This window comes from Nipponia nippon, unplaced genomic scaffold, assembly GCF_047370975.1.
Source record: "Nipponia nippon isolate SJK-2023a ecotype South Korea unplaced genomic scaffold, ASM4737097v1 scaffold_2, whole genome shotgun sequence".
NCBI lineage: Eukaryota > Metazoa > Chordata > Aves > Pelecaniformes > Threskiornithidae > Nipponia > Nipponia nippon.
In genome coordinates, this window is record NW_028262336.1 from 33,370,069 (window position 1) to 33,391,180 (window position 21,112).

General features: G+C 43.0%; 1 protein-coding gene across 3 annotated transcripts in view; it reads left to right on the forward strand.

Moving 5' to 3' along the window:
* The window catches only part of B3GALT5 (beta-1,3-galactosyltransferase 5), a 34,915-nt gene extending 21,532 nt beyond the window's left edge, over nucleotides 1–13,383 (forward strand). For all 3 annotated transcript variants that reach the window (XM_087758027.1, XM_087758029.1, XM_087758026.1), the window contains exons 2-3: nucleotides 7,492–7,681; nucleotides 8,099–13,383. In XM_087758027.1, the coding sequence (XP_087614153.1) occupies nucleotides 7,679–7,681; nucleotides 8,099–9,055 (960 nt within the window). In that variant the 5' untranslated portion in view covers nucleotides 7,492–7,678 and the 3' untranslated portion in view covers nucleotides 9,056–13,383. The remainder of the gene's footprint in view (nucleotides 1–7,491; nucleotides 7,682–8,098) is intronic.
* Nucleotides 13,384–21,112: the final 7,729 nt, after the last annotated feature.

The following is a 21,112-nucleotide window of genomic DNA, read 5'->3' on the forward strand; positions in this document are numbered from 1 at the left end:
TGAGTCTATTAGCATTGAAGAGAAACCCGGAAAAGGGTGTTTGGCACACAAGGGGTGGAGGGAAGACAGAGACAGAAAGAGAAGATTTTTAGGCTGAATATTTGGAAAAAATAACTACCAAGACGAGAAAAGGTCCTTTGGGGAGAACAAGGAGGGAGCACCCCAGAGGCACTGCTGTTTTCTCTGCCTGTGGGAGAGGATGCCTCTTTGCTGGTTGCCTGCCAGCTGTGTTTGGATCACCTGTGGAAGTGGATTAAGTCAAAAATGTCTGAATATGCTCCTAAAAAGTACAAAAAGCATCTGCACGGGCACCTGGACTGTAATGGCTGTCCCGTACAGTTTCTCTGTGTTGGTAGTCTGAACTTTGCAACAGGGTGCCTAACAGCCTGTATTGCAACCTCCACTGCAACATCTTTCTCCTTCCTGGAAGAGGGATCTGGCCTTACTAAATATCCAAGCTGACATTTTGGTGGGCTTCTTAGGGCCAGGATTCATCCAGAGAATTTTGCAGGCAGCTTGGAAAACCAAAATAATACTTTAAAATAGAAGTAAGCTTTCTTGACTTGGCTAAAGTCCCTGGAAACACATTTCTTTTTGACTCTTCAGGTGCAGCACTTCTTTCCCGTGACATTACGGGAGCAGCCCCACGTCCTGCCAAACTTTTTGCTGGTTTTGAAATGCAAAACTACATTTTGGTCTGAGGGTGCTGTTTGGCTTTTCCAAACGAATGTCATCAGCAAGTGCTCACGGTTGGGTGGATGAGATCAAGGTGCAACAAGAGCTAATGGCTCTTGATGATTTTTTTAATAAAGAGGAAGATGCAGCCTCTGATTCAGAAGATCCCTGTGCCACAAATGCCTTCCCTTTGCCAGAATACGCTCACCATGATCTTTATTCTCCTTTAGGCATTGGCTGCCTGGGTAGTCTCAGAGGCAGAACCCCGAGGCCACGTGGACCTCTGGTCTGGGCCATTGCAACCATTTTAGTAATGGAAATCTTCACACCCGAGATGACACTTCTGTATCTAAACTGGAAAGCCTGTGTTTTTGAGTGGATGAGACCCGCGAATGTTTGTTCTTTCAATTGTAATAATAAAGACGCATCGTTTTAATGGGTGAATGATGCATGCAAAACTCCTCCTATGCCTATACGTTACCTCTGAGAGTGCTGCCGTGTTAAGGTTATGTTTATACATATATGCTGGCACTGTAGTTAACCACCAGTACATTAGCCTCTGTAGTACAGAAAACATGATTCGCAGGAGGAAATGGTGGAAATCTTTCTTTGAAGAGAAAAGTTAATGCGTTACAGCGGGTCAGGTGGCTCTTCTGAAGCCGTCTGTGTCATAGCACGATGGGAGGAGAACTGGGGCAAGGAGGTGAATCTTTCAGGAACTTTTACTCTGTTCCTGGATTTTAACTAATTTTGTATTTTAAAGTATCTTTTTTTGTCATGTTTTTTCTTTGATTGCTGGGAAAAAAGGTTTCTTTGTTTATTATAACTATACCAGTGTTTAGGCTGTGCTGGTCATGCTGCTAAAAACAATACAGTTGTATGCATATATCTGTATACATCTGTATTATGTATATATGCATGGCATTTCATTGGGATTAATATTAATCTAGAATTTGACATATCACTCTAATATGTTTTTTCCCCTAAAACTATTAAATTCAAAACTTGACTTGTTTCTACTCTTCATCATTTTTTAAATTTTTTTTTCTTTTCTTATTAAAATCCAAAGTGGTAAATAAAACCAGCCCAACTTTCTACAAAGAAGATTCAATCTGTTGTTAAAGTTACCGGGTCAATCAGTTAAATGGGTATTAGTAACATAATGACAGAGCATAAGCCAGGCAACATAGTAGGATTTGCAAATCAGTGACAGTAATGCTCCTTTTCTATCTGTTGTCTAATTGATCGCTTGGGGTTTGGAGATGAGGACTCCTGATGTGGGCCTGTGACTGCGGGCAAATGGCTCACCCACTCCTCACAGTCAGCTCCCTGGCCGTGAAACATCGTGGCCTTTCTGGAGAGCCAGAGCCTTAATTAAAGCACCCACCTCTCAGAGACCCTCTCCCCATACACACCCCATCATGGCAAGCTGGGGGTAGCCCAGAGGTGCCTGGGGAGGCGCCAGGAAAGCTAACCCTCCCAGCAGCATTGCAAAAAAAAAATGACAAAGAAAAAAAAAGGAAAAAAAAAGAAAGAAAAAAAAAGGGAGAGGATTTGGCTGTAAATAAAGCGCCTAGCAACTCAGTACTTAAATGATAGAAACTGGCATGTATGAAGCAGAGGAACAATGTCTTGCTTTGACTCGCTGACGGACTGACAAGGGGAGACAATCCTGATAGCAGAAGCTGCTGAGAGGTAGCAGAGGGAAAAAGGTTTTCCGTAGTCTGACAGTAAGGGTGGCAGAAAGTTTTTCCCTTGTCCTGTACCCTTTTCAGGTTTCCCTCCTTCTTGCCTGCCAGTCTTGACATGTGGTTTGGGCGAGGACATTGTTAATACATGTTGCTGTAAAAACTTCCCTCTGAAATGCAGCATTTTAAAGTGCCAGGAAGGAGACATTTAGCCTCATCACCTCGGCGCCTGTTCGTGTGCAGTTCTTTTGGTTGGAAATGGCACCAGCGGCTCGGGAGGCTCCGCAGGACAATGCCACTGAGCGCACGGGGCGGGAGAAGCCAGCCCGTGCTCCCGGGGATGAGGCAGGGTAGTCTGTCCCCATGCGACCCGTTATTTTGAGTAGAGGCTCACCACCACTGTTTTCGGTAGTTCTGCATGGTACTGGAGCAGGTGCTGCCCTTCCTGACAAGGTCTGGTAGGCGCCGGGCAGCGTCTTGCTGCAGGAGTGGGGGGACAGCCGAGGGCTGCTGGGCCAGAGCCACCTGGTCACCTGTCCCGGACTTCTGAGCTTGGGCTAAGGGGGAAACCTACCCACGTGTCTCCTCGTAAAAACGGTGGCCCAGCCACTGCTGAACCCACTGCCTCACCGGAGACATCATCTTTGGGAGCTCCAAGCTGGCCCTTGCTCTTCTGAAATGCTTGCATTTAGGAAAAACTAAATGTTTCCTGCTTTACTCGACATTTTCTTATTATCTATGCACGTTTAATCCCTCTTCGTGTCCTGCTGAGCTTCTGAGAAAGCAATTTAGAGGCTTTATTCCAAGGAAAATCAAAAGTTAGCAGGTTTTATTAGTACTTATGCCAGGGCATGTTACTTTTGATTATTAGGAAAGGAAAATGGGAATACAGGTGCTGACTTTAACTGTGCTGTTTTTGAGCTCGTAACTCCTGTTTGCGCGCTTAAATCATGCCTCTGCTTTTCGGTCTGCTGTGCCGCAGCTGCTTGTGTCTCTGTTTAGAAAGCAGCGACTCTTGCAGATGGTCAAAAGTCCTTTGATTGTTTGCGCTTTGGGTCATTCCCTGTCTGGTCTGTCCGACCTCAATGCAAAGCCAATGCCAATCGTCCACTGAACTCAGTGGCATGACTGTAGCATTGCCCCAGAAAAATTAAGAAAACTATTTCTTTAAATTGGTGTTTTGAATCTGTTTCTCAGGGGGACTCCAGACCTACTTACCTCTCTCTGCCTCGGGCCAGATTGCTTTTCCTGATTGTCCTGGTTTCAGCTGGGGTAGAGTTAGTTTTCTTCTTAGTAGCTGGTAGAGCGCTGTGTTTTGGATTTAGGATGAGAATAATGTTGATAACGCACTGATGTTTTGGTTCTTGCTGAGCAGAGTTTACACTAGTCAAGGACTTTTCAGCTTCTTGTGCTCTGCCAGGTGCACAAGAAGCTGGGAGGGAGCATAGCTAGGACAGCTGACCCAGACTGGCCAAAGGGCTATTCCATACCATATGACGTCATGCTCAGTATATAAGCTGGGGGAAGAAGAAGGAAGGGGGGGACATTGGGCGTGATGGCGTTTGTCTTCCCAAGTAACCGTTACGCGTGATGGAGCCCTGCTTTCCTGAGGATGGCTGAACACCTGCCTGCCGACGGGAAGTAGTGAATGAATTCCTTGCTTTGCTTTGCTTGTGCGCGTGGCTTTTGCTTTACCCATTAAACTGTCTTTATCTCAGCCCATGAGTTTTCTCACTTTTACTCTTCCGATTCTCTCCCCCATCCCACCGCGGGGGAGTGAGCGAGCGGCTGTGTGGTGCGTAGTTGCTGGCTGGGGTTAAACCACAACACTGATCTATACGGCATATAGTCTTGATCTCTTGGTGCTGTTTAGATAATTATACTCATTAACAGACCTAAAGGAGGTGTTGGATTAATTTTGATGGAATAACTAGGCTTCATCACGGGTGTTACCATGGCCCTGTCACTGTGCAACATGAAGGAGTTACACAAGGGTCAGTGGTGTGAACAGAGAGACCCTATAGCCCGTCTGCTTACGAGGGCAGAAGGCAGGAGGTAGTTCATGACACTGGTGGAAACAGGTACTTGCAAAGTAGAGGGCTGCGGTATGGCTGATTTGGATCGCAGACCTTGACTACCTTCTTCTTTCCTTCATGTGTTTGTTGCAGGCATGTGTGAGAAGAGCACCAGGCTGCAGGCTCCTGTAGCCCATGTCGCTTGGGTCCCAGGCTCTAGTGCAAACCTCATTTGGATCTGCGCAGAGCCATGAAACACCGCACCAGTCAATTTAAACAAACCATTCTCTTAGGACACGAAGCAGTCACAGTCATGTTGACCTGCTGAAACATAATAGAAGCCATGTTTTTCCGTATGTTCTTCATATATAGCAGTTCTCCCAGGCAGCGGGGGAGACAGAGCATTTGCTTCACTCGGGAATCTAAACCTGCTGTGCACAGGTGGGGTGAGGGATGGGACGGGGGCTCAGCATCCCAGGGGGATGGAGCCAGCTCTAGGGTGATTTAATTCCCTGACAGACCAACTTAAGCAGTCCAAGGAACCGACCTGCCTGTGTTAATATAAAGTGTTTTTTAACTTTCAAAATTTTCTGTATTCACCTGAAAACAAGAAGGAAATAGATGGTTTTAAGAGAAAAATGGCCTCAGCGAGAGGAAGCTGGTCATTTCTCTGTCACCCTTTCCCTTGGTGTTCTTTCAGTAAATGCCAACCTTGTAACGTGTTGCCAAGCTTGGGTGCTCAGGACACTGAGGCTGTACCTGTGCAAATGCAGCTTTTCCAACAGCCCCCCAGTTGCACCATGGGATCCCACTGGCCTTGGGGGCATCTGGGACAACTTTTCCCTTCGTGAGCTCTGAAGGAGAAAAAATTAAAGACAGGGCCGACAGATGAGATGCCTCTGTTCACTCCCACGTGTTTGCTGAGTTTACCTGGAGAACTGGTGCTGTACTGGGGAAAGAGTATTGTGAGAATGGAACAGGGAAGAAATGAGATTGCGACAGAAGATGGAGCACAGTCCCGTACAGACAGGGAGGCTGTGACTCCTCCGCTGCACCTGGTCCGAGAGCTTGCATGGCTCTGCAGGGCTGGGGGTTGCAGTGAGCAGCTGCAGCTGGGGCGAGTCCCTGGAGCGGGGTGCAGCATGTTATCCGGGTGGCTCCCTCCTACATGCGGCTGGGGAGGCAGAGAGAGCTGAGACACCAAACTGGGAATGACCAAGGTGCTACTGGTGTGATCTGGATCTTTGCAAGCCCTCCCCCCTCTGTGGGTAATTGCAAATGCTTCATTTGAGAAGAAAAGAAGACCATTCCTACCAGTTCCAGATAAGCCTGAATTTGCTTTTGGTGATTAAACTGATGACAAAAGCTAGTATTTTCCAGCTTTCACCCAGTCAGAACCAAATGAGGCTTTGATCTGGGCAGTGTGCATTTTCTTATCAAGGCCACTGCCTACCCGTTGGCCGTAGGCAGGGACCTGCTGTGAAATGATACATGTACATATGTGTGATCTGCAAAATTTATAAAATATGTTTTACAATTTACATAAATTTACAAGCATTTGCATTGCCCAGGCGTGTGTGTTTGTTTATATATCTTTATAATGTATGCTGCTTCATACGTGGACTGAAAAAGAAAGACAGTCTGGCTCTGGATAGGCAGAATGGTAAATACATGCCAGAACATATGTTGGGAGGCTGCTCTCCCAGCCGTCCAGAACAGGGACCTTTTTAATTTTTTTTTAGATCTGTTACCAGTGCCCAAACCTGGAAACAAGTAAGAAGTAAATATGGTCAAGTCACATTAGTCTGAGTCTACTGAAATCTGGTAAAATGAGTGTATGTTATGTTATGGTTTCTTGCTCTTGAGTATTTGTGAAAAGGTTTTAATGGGTTTTAATAGAAAATTGCTCGCAATTGCTTTCTTAGTTCAGTATTTGAAGGACTTTTGTTTGTATGTGCTCTGGAATTCCTGTGACAGAGGAATGTCAGACCCTCGAACAGTCTCGTGAGAGCTGGCGACAGGAGCGAACCTCTTCTGCAGCTCTGTCATCAACCTCTGAACATCATCTTTTCCTGAAAACACTATTTTCAGGATATTCATGCGCTTCCTTCCAGGCCACTGAAGAACATGAGAACAGATGCAGAGCAGATTTTTGTATAATCTTTTGTGTGCGTGTGTGTGTGTATATATATATATATGCATATGTATATTCTCACACAATTTTACATATGTATTTAATTAAAGCAATTTTTAAGTTAATCGCAAGACTACTGTGAGCTATACATACATGAAAAAACAGATCTGAGGAATAGTCTATTTAAAGATAAAGTTAATTTAAATATAAGTGGCAGAAGAAATGTGAACTTTTCAAATACTTTCATTGCAAAAGTGCATTTCACTGTGGGAGGAATTTCAGTAAACCAGGACTCCAGTTCTACTTGTTTCATGCTTTTGAGAATACTGACTGAAGTTAACGGGACTGTTCTTATGGGTAAAATGAGCTGGACTTGGTCCCAGGAACACCTAGCTGGGCTTTAGAATGAACTGAAGCCTGCAACACAAAACCTTTTCATTGCTTGGAAAGGGGAATTTGAGCAAAAGGAGGGCACTAACGTGGTTTTGGTTGTAAACTTGGTTTGTTGTATTTTTAGATGGGAAGCCAGATCCAATTCTTCGTTAAGAAGAGGGGAAGTGGAAGGGGCAAGTGCCCTTCCCCCTGGTAAAAATTCCCCCATCCTAGTGCTCTAAAATAGCAGTTGGTGGGCCTGTGGGTTAATGGAATAAGTAACCGAAGCATTATACTCTTCTCAACAGGTTAATTTGCGGAGATGTGTAATTTTTTTGGCACTGTGACCTTTTTGGGTTTGCTTTGATAATTTTTCTCTCTCTCAAAATTTATACTAGATTTGTAACCAGATATGCAGCGTATAAATCTGTTACCAGGATGAATAAATGAACATTGCTGTTATTGTTTGGATCTCTCTCACCTAGAAAGGAGAGGGGGGTACGGACAACCCCCTTCTCACCTCAGCATGCCCCAGTGAGTCACCTAAGCTCTACAAAAGGTGAAACATCCAAATAATCTGACCCACTGTTGTTTTTTTTCTGAGCAGCTGACCCAATGTCAAATATGTGACTCACGGCCCCTCCAGCAAAAAAATCGGGAGCAGTTTCTGGGTCGGTACAAGAGCCCCACAGGACGCAAAGAAGATGAAGATGGGAGGAACCTAGCTGGGTCTGCCAGTTGGACAGTACTTGCTGGCTCTGGGACACAGGCACTTTTCAAACAAATGAAGAAACATGGTAATTAAAAAAAAAAAAAATCTATTTCTGTTATTCTTTCTCACCTGGCATGGGTACATATCTGCTGCTTCTCCACTCTCTGGCTTGTGAGAGCCCTCGTGGGTCTAAGTCATGGTTTGTGAGATGCTGAAAATGGGGAGGAGGTCTGAAGCATCAGCCAGGGTAACCTGGTATCAGTGGACATGCCTGTGTGGGGGGCAGATTCAAGTAAGCAGGAGTGTGAATTTGATTGCCAGCAGAACATCTTGTGGGAATGATACTAAGAAAACTGTGTGCAGGTGAGTGCCCTGAAATAGGTAGCTTTCAATTAGAGATGACCTGGCTTTAAATCCCTATGCAGGGAGTTTATTATACAGCACTGAGAGGAACTAGATATTATTTTTTTTTTAATGTGCTATACCTTCTTGTTTCTTTCAGATGGATTTCAGAAAATTCAGGCTGTTTGTTTGCCTTGTAGGGCTCAGCTGTGTTAGCCTCTGGGTTTTTTACAACAATTTGGCTGAATTCTGTATATTCTGTGAAAACAGCCAAGATTACATATTCCCCATAGAGACTTTCAGGAGAATCAGAGGAAATTTCTTGCAGCTCCCAGATATAGACTGCCACAAGAACCCGCCTTTCCTTGTCCTGCTTGTGGCATCCTCGTACCACCACATCAATGCCAGGATGGCCATCCGGCAAACCTGGGGGAAGGAGAGAATAGTCGCTGGCAAGCGCCTGGTGACGTATTTCCTCCTGGGAAGCACTGTGAATCTCAGCCAGCAGGCTGATATCGCTGCTGAAAGCCAAAAGTACAAAGACATTATTCAAAAGAATTTTACTGACACGTATTACAATTTGACTTTGAAGACCATGATGGGAATTGAATGGATTCACAGATTTTGCAACCAGTCCAGCTTTGTGATGAAAACTGACACAGATGTGTTTGTCAATGTTTTTTACCTCACTGAGCTTCTTCTAAGGAAAAAGAGGACCACTAGATTCTTCACAGGCTTTTTAAAACTGCATGAGTTCCCCATACGGAGAAGAGGGAGTAAGTGGTACGTGAGTAGAGAAGAGTATCCGGGAAAGGATTACCCACCGTTTTGTTCTGGGACTGGCTATGTTTTATCCACTGACCTCACTAGTCAGATCTATTATGTTTCAGAGAGCATTTCATTCATTAAACTGGAGGATGTATTCATAGGACTGTGCCTTGCCAAATTAAAAATTCGTCCGGAGGAGCTTCATTCAGAGCAGACGTTTTTTCCAGAAAGGATTAATTTCTCTGTTTCTCGCTTTAAGAAAATCGTGATGTGCCATGAAGTAGAACCATCTGAGCAGCTGAGCTACTGGAATCAGTTAGTGACAGAAAATCATGGAGGAGTGCTCTAGCACCTTCACTGCTCAAATTAATAAACTGAAATGCTCCGCATTTACAGGGCTGCTCTTGACTCCAACAAAACTCCCAATTAACTCTAGATCCATCACGTTAAAGACTTTTTTAATGGTCACTTTAATCTCCATTTCTGCCCAAGAACATGCAAACCTCTTTCTCTCCCATTCACTCCCACCTCTTTGCATCCCTTCTCTACACAAGTTACAATTATTATTTTTTTTCTGAAAGATGCAGGCCTGCAAACCTGCCCTCCAAATCTTGCTGCTACAGGACTGGGAACCTTTCTGCAGTGCCAAACTAAAAGTCAAAGTACTTTTGTTCAGAGAAGAAAATTTGCACCCTCTTCCTGGTCCCCCTTGGTAGATTACTGCATTTGCACCATCTGTGCAGGCATTTAAGAGAAGGTGTTTGTAGCTGTCAGGCTGTTCCCCTCCTGGCATCGGGAACTGCAGCCCTGCCCTTGCAGCCAGATCTGTGTGGGCAGAACTGTGTACTGGCACAGATCCCTCCTTCAGTTTGTAAAAATTTTTTGCAGAGGTGGAAGAATTTGCCCATGCAGCGCTCTTGGGACAGCCTTAGGTACTGCAGGTCACCTGGTGAATGTGTAAGGCTACTGCATCTGTTTGCCTATACGTGCCTCCTGCTGAAAATGGTATGTGGTAGAGCTGGATCCATGCTCAGTGGAGAGTGTCCTGGTCTTTCTATTAAAATAGACCCCGGAGACATCTTTTACATTTGTGTCTCACTTTGATTGCTTGGAAGCTACCGTAGATGGTTTGCCAAGGCTGAACTAGAGTAACTTACAGTGAGCTAAACAGTACATCTGATTTAGACAGTTTTTCCTACGAGGAACCAGGTGTGTAAGGGAGAAGACAGGAGGATTTTTCTCTTTTAAACAAGACCTAGTGGGAAAATGTTCCCAAGTAATCATTCAGGCTGAGAGTCTCATTTCTTATTTCATTACCAAGCAAAGACTCATGAAATCACTAGGATGTTTGTAGGTTTCAGAGATAAGGAATTGAGTCTTTACAGTAGGTGCTGTGAAAAATACATTTGGGCTATGGGGAGGGAGAAAGGAGTTCATAAAATCATGCCTTACACAGTACTCCTATTTGATTTACTTTCACACAAAGAAAAGGTCAATTTTACCAGCAAAGAAGTATCGAATGCCTATACTATGTGTGAAATGTTTTTTTCAGAGAGCAGTAAAAGTGTGGCTGCTCCCTAGGGGAAGATGAGCCAGGAGCTGAGGGGATCTGACAGCTGGCAGGGCTCAGCCCCACACAACCACGCGAGGGAGCAGGACAGACCCAGAGATGGTGGCCAGGTCCAACCAAGAGTCCCGATCATAAAGCAGTATCATGGTGATGAGGTAGGTCTGAGGTCAAGCCGGCAATGGCCAGGCCCTGGTGATGACAGATGGGGGTCAGGATCAGGCCCAGTGAGGGGAACCAGGGCCAGAAGCTGCCCCAGGATGGCAGGGCAGGGTCTTGGGGGTGGGGACGTATACTGGATATGGTAAAAAGCCTGGAGGAAAGACAGGGAAAGATATTTTATTATTTTGGGGTTATTTTTATTGTTTCTTTCCTTTTTATTGAAGTTTCTGAGGACTGTCCAAACGTCTCCTTTTACTTCCCTGTGTCTGAAGAGCAGGATAAATATTTTCAGCAGGAATATGCCCTTTCCTGAGAAGTGTTTAATAATAGTAATAATATATTATTTATTTTCTACTAATGTAGAGTAACCTGAGCTTATGCCCTTATTTTTGACAACTGATGATGAAAGAAATAATGTTTATTTGTTTGGTGGAAGAATACTCTTCTTTATATTAAGTTTCCTATTCAGAAAATAGCTGCATATATGGTGTTTGCAGGGATATGGCTATCCAGGTGGTTGGGTGGGTGACCAAAGAGGTGTTTGCCTTTCCCTAGTGCGTACCCTGTGCCGGGGTGGGCAGCCCACGTCTGGGTTAAACAGCATCTCTCCGCATCCCATCCCAACTTTGCAGGTGTATCTGCCCTTGAACTCAAAGCCCTGCTGTAGCACATCTGCTTTTGCTGCTGCCTTCAGTAGGTGCGATGGGTCAGACTGATAAAGCCTAGCAACAGCTGGAACCACTATTCTTTCCATGTAACCTGTAGAAATGTCTTTTTGCCATTCATTGCTATTGTACCCAAGGTGCAAGCTGGCTATTGCTTTAATTTATGGCTAAACGTTGAGCATAAAGGAATGCTTCTTGGCCTGTCCTAGCTACCTCTCTTGTGGGGTAGAGGTTCTGTGAGCTGGGACAACATAATGCTGCCTAATGTTCATCCTGGCCTCTTCTCGTTCTCAGAGAAATAATCCTGCAGTCCCTTGTAGGTCTGACTTCCACCTCTGTGCCTGGTGCCAGCCTTATCCCAGCTGGCAGGACCAGCCCAACCGAGCAGTCCCAGGGAGCCTGTACCTCAGCAGAATAGCTATTCATTGATGTATGGATGTGTTGACTTGTTCACCTCCATGAGGTGTTGAGATCCAAGAATTATGGTGGCACCTGGCTCCTGGGATGGTGCAGCTGCTGGTCTCCTGTCAGGCTGAGTTCGTGGCCAAGGGATGAAGTCTCCCATTAGAAGACAGTATTTTGAATTGCTTCCCTGAACGATGGCTGCTTGTGAGTGGCACTAAAATATGTCTTACCTGAGCAGTTTGTGGCTTTGTATAATCATAAAAAAGAGTTACCCTTGAGGGCCAAGTTCTGCTCTACTTCTTGACTGTAGCTTTTATTTTAGTTCAGGAGTGTTCCTAATTACTTGAATATAGCTACTAACTGGGAAGATGGTGCTATTCTCTGTTAATCACATTTGCAGATGCTACCACTATATTTTTGGGGTGAATTCATAGCTACCATGAATGCCATTGGGAATAAGGTCTTCAGGCATGTTTTAAGAAACCATCCCATTCTGGATACTGTTTCCAGGGAGTCTATTTGTAATTTCAAGTGACCCGTGCAAGATGCCTCTCTTTATTACTGCATTCAAAATATTTTCAAATATATGTTGTTAAGCATCTAATGGCTGGCCTATCTGAAGCATTTGGCTTATCACTGCTAAATCTCTGATGAGGAGCAAATGAGTACAGGTTGAAATGTTATGGATTCAGATAGCCTGTTCCTCTCCTTTGTGCAAATTAGCTTCCCAAGTGAATGCTTTAGGTTGCTGCACATTATTTTCCTCAACATACGATTTTCTTTGTGCTTGCATAAATTAGAAATTGATTTCATAACTCTCTCCATTCAGTAGGCTGCTTTGAATAAGAATATGGTAAATGAATAATTAATTACTTAAAATATAAGGTTGTCCTGCTGGAAAAGGTGATTAAAGAAAAGTAGATGATTGCATGTAAGGCAAATTCATTTATTTAATCAAAGCCACTGTGCTAGTCGGTTTATATGTATCAGCTAAATGAAATTAGCTTTTACAGCTTAGGCCTCAGGTCATGACTGTTAACACAATCAAAACAGTATTAGTGGCCTTTTGCCAAATTATGTGTATTTTCCTATGAAAGACTATCAATCACAAAAAGATTGGAAATATAACTAGAACTGTAAACACAATACTGCAGTGTACAAATACTTATTTTTAAAATTTTGTATAGGCTAATAAAAGACTTTAGGCAATTTTGGGGCAGTTTATCTGTAAAAGTAGTGCACTATCCTAACATTTTTATGCTTTCTGGGTCAGGTGATCATTATATCAGTTTTTTATGATTAGCTTTGGAAGGTTACTCTGAAAAATTACTCCAGGGCTTCTCATTTAGTAGGAAGGAATGTACAACTCAGCAGAGCTGATAGCGTGTTAGAGTTGGTTAGAGCTGTGCATTTCAGCGTACTCTATTTCTTCCAACACAAGATCAGGTTTTGAATACAGAACAATGAATACATTTTTCACAATTCTAACTCCTCAACTGACACATTCTTAGTTTAGGTTAGGATTTTAAAAAAATGTCCATGAAAGATTTGGTCACACATCTCATCTGATTCAGTATTACTGAGGAGGTATAACCCTTCCAGGCACTTTTGAGAACACAGAGTAGATTTTTGTAATGAACTATTTGCCTTACCTAAAAGCTGAATGGAACACAAGGGCTAACCGTCTGTAATGGATCTGACAGGAATGCTGCTTGTCTTGGATTTGTGCGGGTTACTGTATACCGTTACTATAAAATGCGTGACAATGATAGCATTATTTGCATAGAATGTGAGAATGTTGAGCTAACTATTCATGATATATGATATTTGATATATGATATGATGTATGATATTTTAGTAAAGTATTTTGTTACCGCAGTTTTGTGTGTTCACTTACCTTTTCTGTTGTGAATGTATTAACATTTTGGGATGTAGTCAAGTTGGGAGGCTTGCTCTTTTTCCAGTTAAAATGAATAGAATTATAGGATTATAGAATCATTTAGGTTGGAAAAGACCCTTAAGATCATCGAGTCCAACCGTTAACCTAGCACTGCCAAGTCCACCACTAAACCATGTCCCTAAGCACCACATCCACACATCTTTTAAATACCTCCAGGGATGGAGACTCAACCACTTCCTTGGGCAGCCTGTTCCAGTGCCTGACTACCCTTTCGGTGAAGAAATGTTTCCTAATATCCAATCTAAATCTCTCCTGGTGCAACTCGAGGCTGTTTCCTCTCATCCTATCACTTGTTACCTGGGAAAAGAGACCGACCCCCACCTCGCTACAACCTCCTTCCAGGTATTTGTAGAGAGCAATAAGGTCTCCCCTCAGCCTCCTTTTCTCCAGGCTAAACAACCCCAGCTCCCTCAGCCGCTCCTCATAAGACTTCAGCTCTAGACCCTTCACCAACTTCATTGCCCTTCTTTGGTCACACTCCAGCACCTCCATGTCCTTCTTGTAGTGAGGGGCCCAAAACTGAACACAGTACTTGAGGTGCAGCCTCACCAGTGCTGAGTACAGGGGGACGATCGCTTCTCTAGTCCCGCTGGCCACACTATTTCTGATGCAAGCCAGGAAGCTATTCGCCTTCTTGGCCACCTGGGCACACTGCTGGCTCATATTCAGCTGGCTTTGAAACAAACATTTTGCTTGTTTGCTTGCAGCTGCACTTAAATTCCTTAGTTCATTCCACCATTCATTTCCAAAAGTATCTACAAATATTATCACACTGGATAGAGGAAAGCACCTGAGTGACAGGAGTTAGATATGTGCAGTACATAGGAGATCCAGCCTAAAAAAACAGACTTGAATTTGCACATGTTCTGGCTGACCAAATAGAGATTTTTTTTCAAAGCCTACTAATACAGCAGCTTTAAGGCTATCCTGCTAAAAAGTTCACTCAAGTACATTTTCACTGAAAAATGTAATTGGACAATTTCAGTGGTTGAGAAATAACCTTGTTGTTGCTTTACGTTTCACAAATTCAAGAATGTGTTATTTTTGTGAAGAAAAAAAAAATCCAAGTCCTTTCTGAGAATCTCTCCAACTGAACCATGTACACAATATCCTTTGCATTCAGCTACTGACCTAACCTGACCTCATTTAATTTATGACTTTGGGTGCAGGGATAGAGGCTCGTGGAATCAGCTTCCTATTCTTTTGTCACCAAAAGCACTTAGAAATCACAGCCGCCCTTACACTTACAAACCGTCAGCGTACAGCTGTAGGTGCAGAATGTCATAAATTAGTTATGTGGTGTGATTTACACCTCCAGCTTGTAGATCTTCCAGGCAGCAATATTCCCTTCATGTTTAATTTAATTGTTATTGCTGGAACAGCAGTTGTAAGTAAATGTTTGACTCCAGTACATAAAAGGACCTGCAGCTTTTACATGTGCTTCTCCTAGTAAAGGTTCAACGAGGGAATTAAAGAGAAGAGTGAGCCAAGCTGGGAGGCAGGAGTAGGAGTGAGCTGCGGTGTGCGTGTGTAATGAAGCTTGCTCCTGCCGGGGGTGAGGAGGCGGCAGAATAGCAGCGCTTGTTGCTGGCAGGGAGAGCTCAGTGCTGAGGGCAAGGGCGTGCGATGCACCTCTGTGCTCACTCGTCCCCCCAGCCCATCTGGGGGATCCCATCCCCTTAGGCTGAGGCCAAACCCTGCTTGCCTTGCAGGTGTAAGTCAAGTGGCAGGAGGTTTGCTGCTGGAGGCCACAGTAACTGAGCGATATCACCTTCTCCAACTTTACTGAAGAAAGTGCTCCATGGGATAGGGGAGAAGAGGAGATTGGAAACTTTAGCCTATAAGCATGTGAGTCTTCACTGTGTTCTTGAGATCTTTCAGTACTCACCAGTTCCCTAAGCTTTCAGGAAATCTTATTTTATATACGAGTGTGCCAAAGGAAATAGCTGAATATAAAAATAAAGTTTACTGCTCCTCTGTAAGAGAAAGCCAAAATACAGCAGTGATCACGAGCACTTCCATTACTCTGCCACATAAAGAGAAGTTGAATAACTGAAACCATCTCTGCCAGGGACTTATGTTCTCTTACTGCAAAAGGGCAGCTTTCAGTCACAGAGTCCATATCACAGATACAGTACATAGGAGGCATTTATTTCTAAGAAAATATTCTGGCATTTCAACTTGGTGATCTTAACTGAATGCCAAAAGGGAGGAGTAAGGTGTCAATCATGAGGATGAATTTCATGAAAATGCAAAAAAGACACAGCTCTTCCAATATAATGCCTACTTTTATGGTGATAATCTGCTCTCTCATCATTGCAGTGTCAGTTTGGATCACACCTGCAGGTCACTTAGGGAATATTCATTAATATTCTATTTTCAGAAGTGTAAGTATTAACATTTCCCATAACTGGCAACCTTGCAAAATCATCAAGAAAGAAAGAAAAGGGGTATAATTTCATGCTCCCATGGTAGTTTTCCTGGCATTATCAGGGAAGTTCTGTGGGATCTGGAGCCCTGGGCATAACGCTTGTGTGTGCATATCACTGACAAGCCTTGTGCACTGTTCATCTGACATGTCCAGAGCTGGACTTGCTGTGCACTGGCTGATAGGCGTTGAGCACGCTGGGTTTAAAGGAGCTCTGGATAGATTTGCACTTTGCCTGAACTCCTTGAAGAATCTGGCTGCGCATGTAAAACTCAGGAGGGAGTCTAAAATCACGACCTTAAGCAATAATGAAAAATGTAATAGTGATTATAATGAGCGTAGAGAATTATGTTTACATTTTCTTGGCACGCTATCGTACATTGAAAAGTTCCTTACAATAAACTGAATGATAACCAGCACAATTAAGCTAACTGTTTGGATCAGAGGCAAAACATTTCTAAAGCTAAAGAAAATGTTGCCAGGGGAACTGATGTATTAGAGAGCACTAAAAATTTCCTTCTTAGATTTACACTCCTCCTAACAGCACCAAAGCTGCATCTCCTTTCATTCTGTGCTAAACTTTCTTACTTACTTATTGCTGCCTGGACTCCATGATGAATGTCTTCATCTACGTTCCCTGAATTATGACATTTTCATTTTACCAGCTACAACTTATCACCAATCTCAGTGCTGGAGAGGAGGAATGCACTTGCCAAAGGGGAAACATGGAGTGCAGTTCAGAAGGAGGGAGGGCAGGAAAGTACTGGAGAACTACATTCCAGTTGTGCAGATTTATTAACGCCAAATAAAAATTGCGAGGATATTCATGCAAATAAAGTTTTTAATCCTGTGGCCTCCTGTGTGTGAAAGTCTGGAAGAAGATTATATCGAAAGCTTTCCTCATTAAGGGCCCACAGCAATTCTTCACAGAGTTATGGCTTTATAATAACCAGCAAAAGAATACTGAAGAAAAAACTCTGAACAACAAAAATCAGATGAGATATATTGGTGTTATGAGGTTTTTGAGGATTTACCCAGGCCTCAGTTCATGGTAGCATCACTTCATGAATCTTTAGGTCAAGACAAAGACAACCTGCCTTCCTAGGAAGGAGATAAAACAGGATTCCTCAGATCAACATGAAACATCTTCTGTTGCTGGGATTGGTCTCAGCTAACTTTTGCAGCCTAAAACAGCATGTCCAGTCTACCTCAGTCTTTCAGACTACTCTGTAGTCAAAGAATGAGGCAGGCCTAACCAAAGGGTGACAAAACTTGCCTGCCTTAGACCCCTGTATCAGGACAGGTGAAGCATCATCTGGTAGTGTTTTTATATCTTCAATGACTACAGAAAAAATCCTTGATAAATAGTTTAGGATAGATGCTTGTGTCTTAGCTGGCTCGCAGTAGCTGAAGAGGGGGTCCTGCATGCTGTGTATGGTTACTGGTATTCACAAGGATTGCAGGTCCTCTGGAAGTGCCCCCACAGCCTCACTTTGTATCACATCAGCTATTCAATGGGAATGTCACAGGATATCATCAGTGTCTTTCAGATAATTAACATATCTGCCCAGTAATTCTTTTTTGTTCACTCAGCAAGCCATTTTTTACAAACTGAGGTTTCTTTTAAAATATGGAGACAAACATTACACTGTTGTTTGTGCAACAGAGGGACATTTGGGGTATCCAAATTTTTCACATAAATATATATGTAGTAGACAGCAAGGACCCCAGCTTGCGCTGAGTCTTCACTGTGCTTGATGTTGAAAGCAGAAACGGGTCTTCGGAGTTCTCATACCCTACAAAGTGGAAACAAGGTGGGGAAAAATGCATCTCAGCAGTCACACAGGTAATAGAAAGAGGAAATGGCATGGCCCTGTTATTTCTAGGGCTTTTCCTCTAGTGCATTTGGGTCCTGATTAAGGAGAAATGTGAATCAAAGCTTAAAACTATGATAAGTCTTCAATATATTAACAGATTAATGAAAAGATTTTAAAAACTCAAGCTTGTGAGAGAAGGAGAGGGATCCATGTATCTCACTTGCCTTCTAGAGTCAACACTAATAAAGCCTGTTTTGAATGAGAAACATGCCTTTCAGAGCACCAAATATTTTGGCAAAGAGTAGAAGAAAGGTCTAAGAGCATAGAAAGAGGGAAAAAAAGGAGGCAGAGTTAGAAAAGTTATGGCTTAGCATCTCTTTGGCCTGATCAGCTACTAGAGAGAAGCATCCTGTAGGCGTCAAGATAGAGACAGCTAAATTCAGTCACCAGGTCACCTTAGTCTTTTCTAATGTTTCAATTCCCCTGTTCTTCACTAGAGAAAAGAACATTTTTTTTTTTCAACAGGGAGCTATTTCTCAAAGTCTTTATAATGTTCAAGCCCCTTTTCAAGCCAGTTTCCATGGAAAATGAAGAATTTTATTCTTGTTTCTAGCACTAACCTCGATTCAGCTTCTCTGCTCTTTTAATACTTACATCCTTTGATCATGTTTTCTTTGACTCAGCTAAATAAGCTAACATACAGCATGGAAATGTAGGGACTGGTGATTTCCCCTGCTGTATTCTCACTGGTTAGAAGTAATATTTACAAATGAAGGTGTCTAAATGCTCTTCATTTTCCATCATGACAATTTGTCCAATTCTCCTGTGAGGAAAAAAAATAAATTACACTTATAGCCACAATGACAATGATAGAAGGCTTCACTAAGTGCCTCTCAGATAGTCCATTTCACTTGAAGTTTCTTGCGTGGGTTTGCACAGCAAGCTGTATAGACATATGTTTCAGACTAACACACCCTAGAATAAAAAATGCTGAGGGTTGCTCCAGCAGTTTACACAGTCTGCACACCATACAGAAGAAATGATATGGTGCGCAAAAAAGAGTTTTGAAGGGTCAGGGAAAAAAAAAAATGGGCAAAAATCCTCCTACTCACAGGCAGAAGAAAAAGGAAGAATTGGAAAGAAGTGTCTAGAGAAACTGGAGTGGGAGGTAGGAATCTGCCTGGTATGCAGGCTGATGATTCACAAAATTATTTTCCATTTGCATCAGGCTGGCAAACTTAGGACCTGATCTTTTGAACAGTCATGAGCATGGGTAGTCTTGTACGTGCACAATGTTCTCAGCGGTTGGGGATTCAGATACTTTAGCATGCTGTGTAATGTCTTATCCCACGCACATCCTAACCAATGCCAATGGTTGTATTCATCACAATACCACAGTTCATTAGGAAAGTCAAAGTATGGAAGGAACTAACAAGGGCAGTGAGAAATAATTAATAAAATATTAATACATGTGTTGGTTGCCTAAGCAGCCCCAGGGAAAACAAGGACATTTGAATCCAGTCACTGTGCACCATTCACCCAGGAGGATTTCAGCTGACAAAGCCAAGCCAGTGAGTGTGTGGGTGGAGGTGACAGGTGCTCTCCTGAGGAGAGATCAGGAGATCTCCACTGGGGTCAGATCCAGAGCAGGATGTAAACACAGTGGATGCTCTAGGCCACAACGCACCCAGTTCCCGCCGTGGGCTTCAACCTGTCCTCTCTACGTTGAGGGGATGGGAGTGAAATGCCTGCGACTGGGGACAGCAGAGTGGGGTATGCATCTTTATGTGCATACACGTTTAAGGATGTGGCTAATCTACAGACCATGACAGGCTGCAGTGTGGTAAAGTGATAGCTGATCTGCCTGTGATTAGCTAGTGTTATAACAACAGCTGTAGCACAGGTGCAGCAACATGACATCCAAACGGACATTGATAAGCTTGAGGACTGGGCCAACAGAAACATCTTGAAATCCAGCGTGAAGAAGCACAAAGTTCTGTACATCAGATGCAACAACCTTAAGGTATAGGCTGCAGTGGTACCGCCTAAGTGACAGTGGGTAGAAATCTTGATTTCTTCAGAAAATTTCTTGAGACCTAGATGAAATGAACACCAGGGTAAATAGAGGCCAACAATGCCCTCTCACTGCAAATATGGCAAACCATGTACTAGGTTACATTCAGAGAAGTGTTGCTGGAAAATTCAGAGAAACTATTGTTCTCCTCTACCAGACACATCTGGAAATCTGTGTGTGGTTTTGTGCCCCTCGGTTCAAGTTGGATGTAGAGAAGCTAGAGAGGGTCCAGTGGCAGGACATCAAGTGGGTCTAGAGTGCAGCACTGGTGAGGAGATGCTGAGGGAACAAGGCTTTAGTCAGGCAGAGAAGAGGTTACAGAGTGATCTAATAGCAGCTTAAATTAACCTGAAGAGCAATTACAAAGATTACAGAGCCAATCTCTCCTCGGTAATGCCAAATGATAGTTTTGTAAAAGTTTTAAAAGCAGTTATCATCCTTTCCAAAGCTTTTTTACAAAGAGTTATCTTTATTAAATCAAGCTGAAAATCCAGTCAATCCGTTTTAACTTTCTGCACTTTTCCCACTTGGACAACCAGAAATGGAACCTGCTTATTAAATATTTTCCCTTTTCTTCCTCCAGCTTTATTTGGATGGAAATAAAACTATACATAGAAGGTATTTCAAGAATAATGTTATAAAAGTAGGGCTGTTCATTGAACAAGAGTGTGAGATTTTAGACTTAAAAAAAGAGATGTTTGGAAAAGCAAGGAAGCAAAAAGAAAAAATTACATCTGGTCAAAAAACTTCCTGCAGGCTTCACAGCTTTTTTTTTTTTTAACAAGTCTGGGTGATATTTTTTCTCATAAAGCAAAATTTTTGAAATTTAATTTTGGAAATTGATCAAAATTCCCCAAACAGACTGTTTCATTTCTCTTTGCTGAACTGAACTTTTTCATTTTGAGTCAGTGTGGCATTAATTTCTACTTGCTAGAAATGTTACCGTGCTTAGTAGGAAATACAGTTCAGGAAAGTCATATGTCCCTTCTTTATGATTTAAGCTTCCCAGCAGATGGACTCATCATAAAAATCTCCTGATGTGTCATATCAGTTCAACTCACTGACCAACGACGGCATAATGCGAAGGATGCTGTTCAGCTCTCGGAGGAAGACAAAAGCTGCAGCCATTGAAAGAGCATCTCCCATGAGGCATACGGCAGCTTTGGTGAACACACACAATTGTCAAGGTGGCAGCAAAAGGTGTGATTTAACTAAGTGAATGAACACAAAATATATCAGAATTAAATGAAACGATTTAATGAACATTTTCCTGTCATAACATAAAAAATTCCCCAAAATAAAAACTGAAAGGAGGAAAAGAATATCAA